General features: G+C 36.7%; 2 protein-coding genes across 2 annotated transcripts in view; one reads left to right on the forward strand and one right to left on the reverse strand.

Moving 5' to 3' along the window:
- LOC134744237 (26S proteasome non-ATPase regulatory subunit 12) overlaps positions 1-12,657 on the forward strand; it is a 423,568-nt gene that overhangs the window by 314,781 nt on the left and 96,130 nt on the right. The gene's annotated exons all lie outside the window — the stretch shown is intronic.
- The window catches only part of LOC134744205 (uncharacterized), a 52,525-nt gene continuing 45,501 nt past the window's right edge, over positions 5,634-12,657 (reverse strand). Inside the window, exon 8 of the mRNA XM_063677924.1 lies at positions 5,634-12,161. Coding sequence (XP_063533994.1) covers positions 12,024-12,161 — 138 coding nt within the window. The 3' untranslated portion in view covers positions 5,634-12,023. The remainder of the gene's footprint in view (positions 12,162-12,657) is intronic.

The raw sequence follows: 12,657 nt of genomic DNA on the forward strand, positions 1-12,657 counted from the left end.
GTTTTTTAATAATGATGTTAAATATTATTCTGAACGCACAAGTTGAGTCGATGCAATTTTAAAACGCATCATTGACATTTCATACGTCAGAAATGTCAACATTGTCAACAAATTTTTTACTTAAAAACTTCTCACGTAAAAATACAGAATTTCCAGTTTTTTTTGTTATAATATCGTAAAAAAATTAGTGATTTCAGTGATGAAGATGATCTAACGCCTGTGGATGTTGCACTTTCCTCGCTATAGTGAGGTGAAAAGTTTTGTGTTACACACGGGTGCAAATGTATTTTACTTCTCGTGTTTCAATTGCACACTCGCGGGTAAAATACAACTTTGCACCCTTGTATAACAAATAACTATTTCAACTCGAATCCTGATCACCGATTAAATTTCATCGAGTATTATGTTTCACAGCTTCATTCTTTGCGATTTAAAGTTAACATAGTGTACAAATATCTCATCATATGGTAGGACGTTCACTACTGCTGTATTTGTTAATACTACACATACGCACTAACACTCACCACACCTTTACATCCCTACGACACTTCTATTCTATTCAGACATTATAATGGCAATTTTATTAGAAATAGGCCAATTATTCATTACTATTATAACATTATAATTTCTACATTGATAGTCTGTTAGTGACCTGGGTTCTAGCAGAATTACCAGTGCTTCGCTCGAAAGAGCGGAGTGTATAACTGAGCCAGAACCCTTTTGTTTTGCTGCAACGCACACAGCAATCGGTTTATTATTTTTAAGTTTTGTTTTTTATCTTAATGTTGCTTTTTTGTATTTCTTCTGTTTCTTTTTTTTATATGTGTGTATTGTGGTAAACGAATAATTGATTTAAAATTTATCTATCTATCTATCTGTCTCATTACAAAGTCGCTTCTGATGTATTGGATTTATATAACAAAATGTTATGGCTTAAGAGTCCCCGGCAAGCACGGCCGAATTGCACCTTCCCATATAAACGTAGATCCTCTCTCATTTTAAAACTTCGTTTTGAATTGTAATAAAACTTTGCACATACGATGACATGAGGTATATCTAGGTCTGTAATTAGTTTGTATGGCTCCAGTTTATAAAACAAACGAAATAGAGCAAAAACAAGTTTTGTATGAAAAACTTAAATTCGCTGTATTTTTTTAACTATGGTATCTGAAGCACATATTATATGGTACATAAACTAGTTGCAGACATATATATACCTTATCATATTCTAAATACAAAGTTTCAGAGCAATCTAGCTAGTCGTTTTAAAATGAGAGCGGACATAAATTCTCATTTTATCAACTACTGAATTTACTTACATTTTTTTTAGAGTCGCATTACTGATGATATTTTTCATGTGCAAACATTTCTGAAATTCGAAATGACACTAGTTTGAAGTATTTCCTTTTGAAATCTTAGGGATGATACAATAGCGCTCGTAGGTATCTAATAAATAGAAGATAAATATATCCTGCAAAACGCATTAATTATTTCAACACCAGGAAACAATTAAAACCAGTAAACAGCAAATTTTAAAAATAGTAACACTAAAAAGTACCTTAAAGTGAAATTTCAGCATACTTAAACAACAACAACGTAGCTGCCGCGAAAAAAGTTTCCATGCGAGCTGTATTTCACGGAGAAAGTCAGCGGACTCGGTAACCATAGCTTGAAAAAGTAAGCAGCCATAAAACCGCCTAGCACTGTATCTCAGCGGCGACACTTTGCAAGTAGTTTACGGGGTATCTAGTACACATTACTAGCGCAGCGGGAGCGGGTGCACTGCGAACCAGTCTGGAGGATATTACTTTAATCGTACAAGGCCTCCGTTATGGTCAAAGTTTCATGGACGTTACCAGCCGCAACTCGCCCGCTTATTGCTCCCGTTGGTTGTTACAATTCTCTCTCGTTATAACTCCGCCCTTTATTTTCACTCGCCAAGAAAAGTACGTTACGTATTAATTTTTGCGTCTACCGAGGCAACCGTTTACACAACAGGTAATTTTGTTTCGTCGCTAGGTAACGTTTTAACGGAAATGGAGGAAAAGATCTGATAACAAATCCGCTATTTCAAGAATACGGCTCCATTGTAACATTTTAACCAATTACGAAAAAGTTTGTTGCATTTTACGTAAATAAAAAACTTATCCGCGATTAATATTAAATACTTATCGAAAAACGTAGTTTTGTGTTGAGCGTAGATTTCTTTACTCAAGATATAGATAGCCTCTATCAAAGACGTTACTAAGACATATTTGCTAACTAAACATATAACTTGTAAGCTAGCCATCATATACAACAAACATCGTACAAATTAGAAGCACAAATCTCCGCCGAGCTTGCCACTAGATAAATAAAACTGTTATGTTCCACCTAATTGCCTTCATTTGTTGCGAAGTTAAATTAGAGTGTATTTATTATTGCTCCTCCCGAGAAGTTCGCTCGTCAGCGCCGCGGCTTATTTTACATGGCTCGCTGTATTACAGTTAATTTCCCAAATCAAAGTTCAGTGCGGGACATTTAGAATTGCTTATAAATAATTCATTTTGTAATTAATTACATTAAACATGCAATCAAATTGGATTTGTTTGCTGAGCCGATTATACTAGGCTTTCCTGTTTTGTATTTATTCAGATAAACCGAAATAATTCAGATAGATTTAATTTGTTCTTAGATAGCGATCGACGGACTTTGTGAAACTCATTTAACAAACTTGCTTTAGACCAACTGAGCAAATTGTGTCACGTAAATAAATATAAGTATATTCCAGTAATGTTGCATGCTAGTCCGGCCAGGACAGTTAAATTTAATATGGATAAAAATCGGCCAAGTGCGAGTCGGACTCGCCCACCGAGGGTTCCGTACTTTTTAGTATTTGTTTTATAGCGGCAACAGAAATATATCATCTGTGAAAATTTCAACTGTCTAGCTATCACGGTTCATGAGTTACAGCCTGGTGACAGACAGACGGACAGACAGACAGATAGATGGACAGACAGACAGAGGAGTCTTAGTAATAGAGTCCCGTTTTTACCCTTTGGGTTCGGAACCCTAAAAACGACTTGTTTTTTGGAACAGCTGTACAAAAACATTACCTAAATATATTAAAGAAAATAAGCTAGCTTAAGTAGTGATTGTGTTTTCCAAACATTTAGCACCAAATCTTCGCCCGACTTAAATGTTTGTTTAGTTCAGCTGCAAATAACGAAGCCGGGCGCTGTTTGTATATAATCCAAGTCGGCGAAAGAGTAAACAGGCGACCGGCACGGTCCAGCTAATTGAGCGCATTAGTCATACGTGGGTTCAGACACAACTTCCCCTTATCTCAGTGATTTGTAGTATCGCTGAAACTTAAGTGGCTGCCTCCAGGGTTAATTATAAATTACAACTCCGCAAATATGGAGCGGTTAGGTAGGACAAGGGTTTAGTTGTTTAGATTACTTGGGGATTTCGGAAAATTGTTAAAGAGATTTAAGGCTACGGTATTATTTTAATTTTATTAATAAATGATTGTATTGCATTGTATTGTATATAGGTACTTGGAATAAAGGATCATAACACATAACACGTGCATATAATTTTATTTTATAGCAATAGCTATAATAATATACTGATATCTTATATCAAAGAAAAAGATTATAGCTTCTTTTATACCAAGTAATAATGGATATTCCCTGCTAAAAAATAATACATACAGAAAAATCGGCCAAGTGCGAGTCGGACTCGCGCACGAAGGGTTCCGTACCATTACTCAAAAAAGGGGCCAAGTGCGAGTCGGGCTCGCGCACGAAGGGTTCCGTACCATTACGCAAAAAAATCACGTTTGTTGTATGGGAGCCCCACTTAATACGCCGGCCACAATAATGTGTAATATATTAGTATGTAATTTCATGTATGTAATTTAGTTTATTAGGTACTGTTCTGTAACATAACATAGCCTGTATGTTAATACTAACAACTATGGACTGTAACTGTCTGAAAATATATATTTTATTTATTTATTTAAATATTTATATTATTATAGGGCGCCGCCCAATCTCGAATGCTTCACGTATTTTACGTGGTACGTAGCATTTTTCCGTACCAGTAATCTCACCTTGTCGAACCGAAGATAGCGCGACGTGCCTGTATCTAGGGCGTGCTCTGCCACTGCAGAGTTGCTGCAGTCCATCTTCTTCACACTTCGTATGTGTTCTACGCAATCGCATGGTATCTCGTAGACGCCCGGGTTACCCAGCGGATCCTTGTCCTTTGGTGAGATTTGTGTATGCTGTCCAAATGATTTAAATAATGACTATTTGTTGCAGATCAGTTTTAAAAACGGCTGATCATTTAATTACTTCCCTTAGATTTCATCAAAAACGCTTCGAGATGCTATCTGGTTTTAAAGCCTGATATATGATCATGCGCCATGTTGCGGAATTTCATTGGAACTAATTTCTTACACTGGCAATAACTTTTATGATAGGTTGTCACTGTTGTTGTCAAAGTCATTGTGGCGGTTTACTTGAATAATGCTTAAGTGTTGATATTAAATAATAAATGACAAAAATGACCAAAACTATACATAGTCAGGAGTGGAACATGTAAATAATAAACTGCTGGAAAAGAACAGTTCGGGAAATTAAACCATTTCGCTACGAAACATTTCCAAATTAAGATCAGAGCTGACAGGTAAACAAATCAAAATGTCATTATAGTCTGGTTACTGCGACTTAGTTATTGCAGTGTTATGTTATACAAGCGAGGAAACACGGTAACAGAAATGAGTTTGAGTTTGAAAAATATTTACTATGGGTCCCCAAAGGGTCCAATCTTGTTAATTGACAATGTAGCAGAACCTATGTAAGGTTACGGAATATATACCTAGTAACATGACCATCTTCATCATCATCATGGTGGCCTTTTGGTGATTTAATCTTGGGTCTAGGTCTACCTCTTCCCAGAATGGAGTAACATGATAGACGAAATATTTTTCAACTATAGAGCTGAGCTGAGCTGATGGTGTGGCTAATAGTACTCACACCCGACTAAATTAAATACATATATGTAAACTTATATAAATAAATTTCTAGGTAAATCGGAGGCATCGATTACGCGGATTACGAGAGAAGGTTTTATGCAAACCAAAAATAAAAAAGAAGATGCAATTAGACGATTTTGATGTGTGATACGTAAGAAAATACATGAATTTTATACGGTAAAAAAGAAGTACCGACTATAAAAAAAAGTGTAGACACTAAATAAATAGGTTCTGATTTTGATTACGGTGAATAAAAGTAGATATAAGTCAAACGAGTTGCCAATCCCCATTGTTCAGACTATACTGAACTGTTGCCATATAAATGAGAATAATAGCGCCCTCTTGACAATGATCATATATTCCTGGTCAGCTTTACATCCTGGCACTCTGCGTTTCGTTAGTTTCAGAATCAAACAAAGGATGTCGCTAGTATTCATGGCACAGTAGTGTCCTCTATCAAGGAATGATTGCACACAATTTCATCTCTTTAGTCCGTGCTGTAGCAATAGGGAACGTGAATGAACTGTAGGGGGCAGCACAGGAGCCCCCTGTTTAGCATTGTCTTGACGGATATCGCGCGCTTCGCGCGACTCCGGAAATTAAACAAAGCTTCTAGTCAATATTATTCTTTATTAAAAAAGACCTTTATAAATATTCGGCTAACAAATCCGATATTCCTTGACTCCAATACAACCCTTCTCTAAAATAGACATCACAGATAAAAATATAGACACAGAATATTTTTTGCCACTAAATCTTCGTTTGGTGTCTTATCAAACGCTGTTTAGCTTCTCGTGGTTAACATCAACAATATAATAAGTCGAGACCGAAAGTATAATCTAAAGTAAAATAAAATGATTCATGTTCAAAATATATTTTCATGACTATAGTAATTGGGCTAACATTATGTGTGTATCTACTTCTTTCGGTTTACTTTTCTTAAGAGTAATAGTATCAAACCCAACAAAGTATTGACTATGCGTTGATATCTACTTTCGCTACTAACGCTGCGTGATATATAGTTAACGCTATCTCTACTGAGCTCGTTCACTTACCTGTACTAACAATGGCATTCTGCTAAACAAAAGCCATTATTTCTTTTGTGTGAGCGCGTGGCCTTTGTGCCTGCGCGCGTGGCCAATTGTGTGTGAGCCTCAGACACAAAGGCCACGCGCTCACACAAAAGAAATAATGGCTTTTGTTTAACAGAATGCCATTGTTAGTACAGGTAAGTGAACGAGCTCAGTAGAGATAGCGTTAACTATACCTGGGGTCTAGCCAACATTACAATCGTTGATAGAAAACGTCCATCGAAACTTAAGTCCCCGGCAAGCTCGGCCGAGTTTCACCTTCCCATACAAACGGAGTTACGTTCTCGTTTTAAAACTACGTGTTGGATTGTACTGAAACTTTGCACATACAACGACATTAGGTATATCTAGTTCTGTAATTAGTTTATATAGCTCTAGTATATAAAACAAACGAAATAGAGTAAAAACAAGTTTGGTATGAAAAACTTAAATTCGCTGTATTTTTTTAACTATGTTATCTGAAGCTAAATAAACTAATTACAGACCTAGATATACCTTATCCTATTGTATGTACAAAGTTTCAGAGTAATCTAGCTAGTCGTTTTAAAATGAGAGCGTAACTACGTTTGTATGGAGAACAGAGCTTGCCGGGGACTCTTAAATAATGTATGGAAATAGTCACGTGACTTTTCGTAGCATCTGTGATCCCGATACATTTTTCTTTTCGTTTGGGGTCGATTCGTGTCGATGTACAATTTACATCTTGGTTAGACTATGGTACAGTCAGCATTAAAAATAGTGGATCATTCAGTGGATATTCTAATAGGTTTACCTACAAAAAGTGATCTCTATTTGTACCTAAAACTATGAGAGCTTGGCAGTTACTTTTGGCGCAATGTTCTACCCGCTACTATTGATGCTGATTATATAGCGAGCTGCAAAAGTTCATGGCCACTTCTTTATAAACTAAATCCATTCATAATGTGTCCATGCAATTTTGCAGCTTACTGTACATAGAAAAGTAGTATCATTCGTGATGCAGTTAAAAAAAAGCAACTAATTCCCAATAGATACTCGTAAATAAGTATATAATATTAACTTGACAATGTGTGATTACCAATTAAGTTGTTTAAGAAAGTTTATAAAATATTCCAACAAAAAACCGGACAAGTACGAGTCGGACTCGCCCACCGAGGGTTCCGTGCAAATTTATTTTTTTGTATTTGTTGTTATACCGATAGCGGCAACAGAAATATATCATATGTGAGAATTTCAACTGTCTAGCTATCACGGTTCATGAGATACAGCCTGGTGACAGACAGACAGACGGACTTAGTAAGTCTTAGTAATAGGGTCTCGTTTTTACCCTTTGGGTACAGAACCCTAATAAAAACCGGCGGTAGAGCATTTTAACGAATACTGTGCGACTGATTGTGTGTGTCAAAATGAAATAGAAAACCACCCCGGAAGTGTCTGACAAACCGACTGACTTAAATGGTTCGGTTATGAAATTAAAAAACGTTTCAGGATACCCCCATTAAATCATACTTCATTTAGTCCATGGACTGTGAAAGCCTTCAATGTGAAAGTTTTAAAGCAGTTTTAAACATAGGATAATAATATGTAAAATAGTTATATGATATGTTTTAATAGTACAGCCCAACTTCTTAAATCTACAGGAATGTAGACAATTGAATAGGTGAGCAAATAGTCCAAACCACGAGGTCTTAAATAACAGGTATCGATGTCATTTATTTTAAGGATGAACATCCACCAAAGCTGTGCGAGATTATGCAGCAATGCGAGGAAGCATTCTTGGTGCGTGCGTTTTTCTTGGCGTATGCACTGGTTGTGGTAGATTTTCCTCGCTATCTGGCTCAGCTCTGGTGGATGCTAGACCCAACTGTATAAGTATCATATAATAAGTATATACTTCGCTCCCTGCAAAATAATACCTTAATTATTTTATTAATAGATTTAAAGAAACAAAATCATCAATTTAAAACTAAAAATGAAAAATATAATTTCATTTTCCCTTTTTATGTGCAAATAAATGATTATGATTATGATTGGTCTTAAAATAATTTATACAGATTTTCATGCACGTAATGAACGTTAGATGGATGACTGCTAACGGGATAGCAGACTCTACCCCGTGACCACAAATTCTGGAAATTTCTCAAATGTCGGGATGTACATAGTATAGTACATCCCGACATTTGAGACCCTATGTAGGTACATAGATATTTCAAATTCAATATATACCTACGCGAAATAATTCGTTTAATATAGGTATCCAGTTTATCATTTTATACACCAGAATCATGTTGAATTACTGTGATATTAATTTAAATAAGGCAAAACAGTAATTTCCACCGTTTTATCAATTGATAATTTAAAATCGTATCTTTGGAAACGGTTAGACTGTAGCATTGATATTGCTATATTTATTTAATACATAATAAGGGGATTTCATTCCAATAGGTCATTAGATATTGTCGCATGGTAAACATTATACACAGGTACTCTAATGTCACATATACCTAATGTTAATGATCTAACAAAGAGCAATAGCAGCTAAACATCATTTCATAGTAGATACTATAATAATAGGTTTCAGTATATAAAACGTGCCTTATGTATTTTGACGGCTAAATACAATATTTACAAGATCTATGGTAAGCCTCGTGATTAGTGAAAAACCTAACAGACGAAACATTTTCGAATGAATTCTGAAGACACGGTATGATTATTACCTACTAGCGATCCGCCCCGGCTTCGCACGGGTTACACAAAACCTTAACAAATTATATACCTAAACCTTCCTCAATAATCACTTTATTGATAAGTGAAAACAGCTTTTGAGACTCACAGACAGACAGACGCGGCGGCGGCGGGGGACTTTGCTTTATAAAGTGTAGTGATATACAATTATATAACTATTTATTTATTTGAGAATAGGTAAATGAATCTACATCACAACATCCATTATTGTTTAATTCTTTAAATACAGCAGGTATGTCAATCGTAAATGATAATAATAACAAATTAAATCAAAAATTATAATCCAAATGTTTTAACTTTTTTATCTTAATCATAGACTGATTGTTAAACCATGGTAGATGGTAATTGCATGTTACGTTAGACATTTTTTTCATAAAGCAATGCTACTGTAACCAACATATACTACCAGATGTAGTTGTAGGAACGCACAATCTAGGAGACAGGCAGGTACTTAAAGGATCTCCGTTCAAATCGCGTTGTAGTTCTGTGGCCCATTTCTCGGATGGTAATAATAGGCCATAATATTATTAGTCCACGAACTCTCAAGTCGTATGGGACTATGGGTTACCATGCCAACACACTAATAATATTAGACTAATACCGTTTGAGAAATTTGTGCCTGTATATGACTGTAGTGCTTCTACTTATGGGGCACATTTGTTATCGGACAGTTGATAGCTTTCAAATAATACGAAGATGTTTCATGAAACTACATAGTGCCGCCGGACGTTATCGCTTGTATTTCCACTACCACGCACTTCACACATAGCTGACAAGTTTTTTTGGAATGCATGCCCTAAGCGAAATAGCATATTATAAGTTCTAAAGTTGCATACACAACCGTGGTAGTCATTTGCACTTAAAAAAAAGCCGACTTGAAGACGTGAGATGAAGGTACAGCAAGCTGCAAAATTGCATGAACACATTATGATTAAATCCATTCATAAAGTGGCCAAAAGCACCAGAAGTCTTTAAGCAGGACATCAAGCATCCGTACAGCTGGCTGTACACTGGTGTGTAGACACACCTTTACACAAGTTAATCTTATAAGTTATAACGTCCTCCGATATCGTTAGAATGCTTGTTGAGCAAATACAAAAAATTAAATATTAGGCTGACGCCAACATTCATCAACATTACATTCAAGGTACATTTGAAAAAAAAAAAACAAATTTGTTTAAAAGCTGGTCCTCTTTAATATATTTTTTTAATGTATATAGTTATGAAACTTATTTGGGGCATTAATTATACCTACGAGGCCTGATGTAACTACAGTTTTTCTAATAATTAATTTAAACGAATACAAATTTCAGTTCACGAGTTAGATCATGCATTTTGTACATGTACTTACTTATTATGGCCTAATTTCATTAAGCCCATTAGAACAACTACGAGAATGGGTTATACGACCATTTTAACAGTTTACCTACAAATTATTAGTTTATTTTACATGTGAACGACTAGAATCGTTTCTATATAAGATGAATTATTATAATGAACGGGCTACTTTCTGTGAATATCGACCGACCGACCGACTAATAAATGAGGGTTTTCAGGAACGTACGCGCAATAACATGTACTTGGTCGGATGTCTTCAGATAACGTTTAATACAACAGCGATGGATGGAGTTATCTTTACTTCATATTCGAACTTTTGTACCTTCGTCCGTTACAATAAAGCGAAAAACATCTAATATTTGACTCCAGGTACGTACCTTCAGGTCTGAGTGTTTTTAATACCATTTGCATGTCATTTAAAAAACCATTATTGGAACCGGCAAAATTTGTTAAAATCCGTCAATATAAACATGTTAGCATACTTTGCTTAATAAAGTTACCTACTTGCATAAAGCATTTATAATAATTTATATGTTCACATTGCATAAAGTAAAACGGTTCCACCATCCCCGCCATCTTCGAAAATCGGGGATAATGCATAAAGAATTGTAAACCTCTTTAAAAAAGAATGAAGGTGATGAAAAATACAAATTACTTTTAAAAAGGTCGATACTACCTAACTTATAAAAACAAATAAAGAAAATATAGCGGATAATTTGATACCCGTAACTGTTTAAAAATCTTGTAAGCTTAAAGCAATTGATGGAATTACTGTTTACTTGAGCAACCCCGGACCCTGTGGCCCTTGAACCGATGGACGATGGACTCCGCGTGTTACCTAAATATATAAATAGCCATGTTTAATAAATTTCCGATTTTGTATTATCGCCTACTGCGACTTTTCCTTTTACAATTTTTTGGCACAATACAATTTTTACGTTAATTATTAGAAAAAGTTATGTACTTACTTACTTACTTCACTGGCTCAGTGACCCAAAAAGGATCTTGGCCTCCGACACAAGAGAGCGCCACTCTGCCCTATTCTGCGCCACTTCACGCCAGTTGGGTATTCCGAGGGCGGACAAGTCTTTTAGGGCTTCGTCACTCCAGCGGTATCTGGGACGCTTTCCGCCCGGGTGCCCCACATACGCTCTTCTCACAGCACGATCCCCTCCCATCCTCTCCAGGTGACCAAGCCAGCGGAGTCGTGTGGCTTTGATTTTGCCAATTATATTAGGCACCGCAACCAGCTCCTCTAGCTCCCTATTATTCCTGCGCCTCCAGGTTCCATCTTCTCTGATAGGCCCCAGAATCTTTCGCCAGTTTTTCCTCTCCGCCACTAAGAGCTTGTTCTCTTCTTTCTGAGTCAGCGTCCAAGCTTCAAATCCATACATCAAAACTGGCCTAATTACAGTCTTGTAGACTCGAATTTTGGTCGGTCTACTGATCAGCTTGGACACTAAAACTCGATGGAGCGCTGCCGAGCATCTTAGGGCGTTTTGGATTCGCAGATCTATCTCTTCCTCCCTTCGGTTAGTATCAGTATGTACTTACTACCAATACCTATTTGGAGAGTGCAAGTAAACCGGGTGTCTCAAGTTCTCTTAAAAATAAGTACCGTAAAATGTATTGTGGTGTATAAGTGTTGTGGTTGTTTGTATTTGTAAACCACCTACTCATTAAGTGAAATGTGAAATGTAACATTTCTTTTAAATAAGGAGTTTTCAATCACCATACAAAAATAAGAGAAGTTTCGGAAATTTCTCTTGCAGAAATTTCGCAATTTCGGAAACTTTCCAGCGGCACATCAGTTTTCCACCAGTTCCCAGACAGCCTTGCACCGTTGCCTACGCTAGGCAGATCTTGTCTAGTTTTTGCTTTACCGTAGTAACTCGCGCCATCAACTCTTCTGCCCACCGGTGGGCAGTGCGGTCGATTGTGGATGGCACCATGATGCACTGCATACCTCCGAATTCGCATGCCATCTGTAATGATGCAAATGAAATATAAATACATAGTCAAATAAAACACTATTAGATATTTTATAAAAACTGTAAAATACGTATAGGCTCCTATGGACACTATAGGTAGTCTACTAGTCCAAAGGCATTAGGTATGTTTAGTCGACGGAGTTAATTAAAATCTTTTTGAAGTTCGTCGCTCCAGCGGTACCAAGGACGTCGGACGGACATACGATCTTCACCCATACTTACTTTATGCCCATACGCACCATGAGCCCGAACCATTGGAGTCTTAGCGGTTTAGCCAAAGAAACTGTACTACGTACAGTTATCAAACTGCTAGTTAGCTGTAGTTTGGTCGCTCACCCGATAGTCATGTAGCAACGCGCGGTCAGTGGCGCTAGCACCGGGGGCCATCTCCCAGAGGAAGTGGTTGCCGAGCTAAACTGCTAGCTAGACGTAGTTTGGTCGTGCGGCCAGTGGTCACCTCAAACTTATAGCTATTTCGTCGTAGTTAGGT

The sequence above is a fragment of the Cydia strobilella genome, chromosome 9, assembly GCF_947568885.1.
Source record: "Cydia strobilella chromosome 9, ilCydStro3.1, whole genome shotgun sequence".
Taxonomy (NCBI): domain Eukaryota; kingdom Metazoa; phylum Arthropoda; class Insecta; order Lepidoptera; family Tortricidae; genus Cydia; species Cydia strobilella.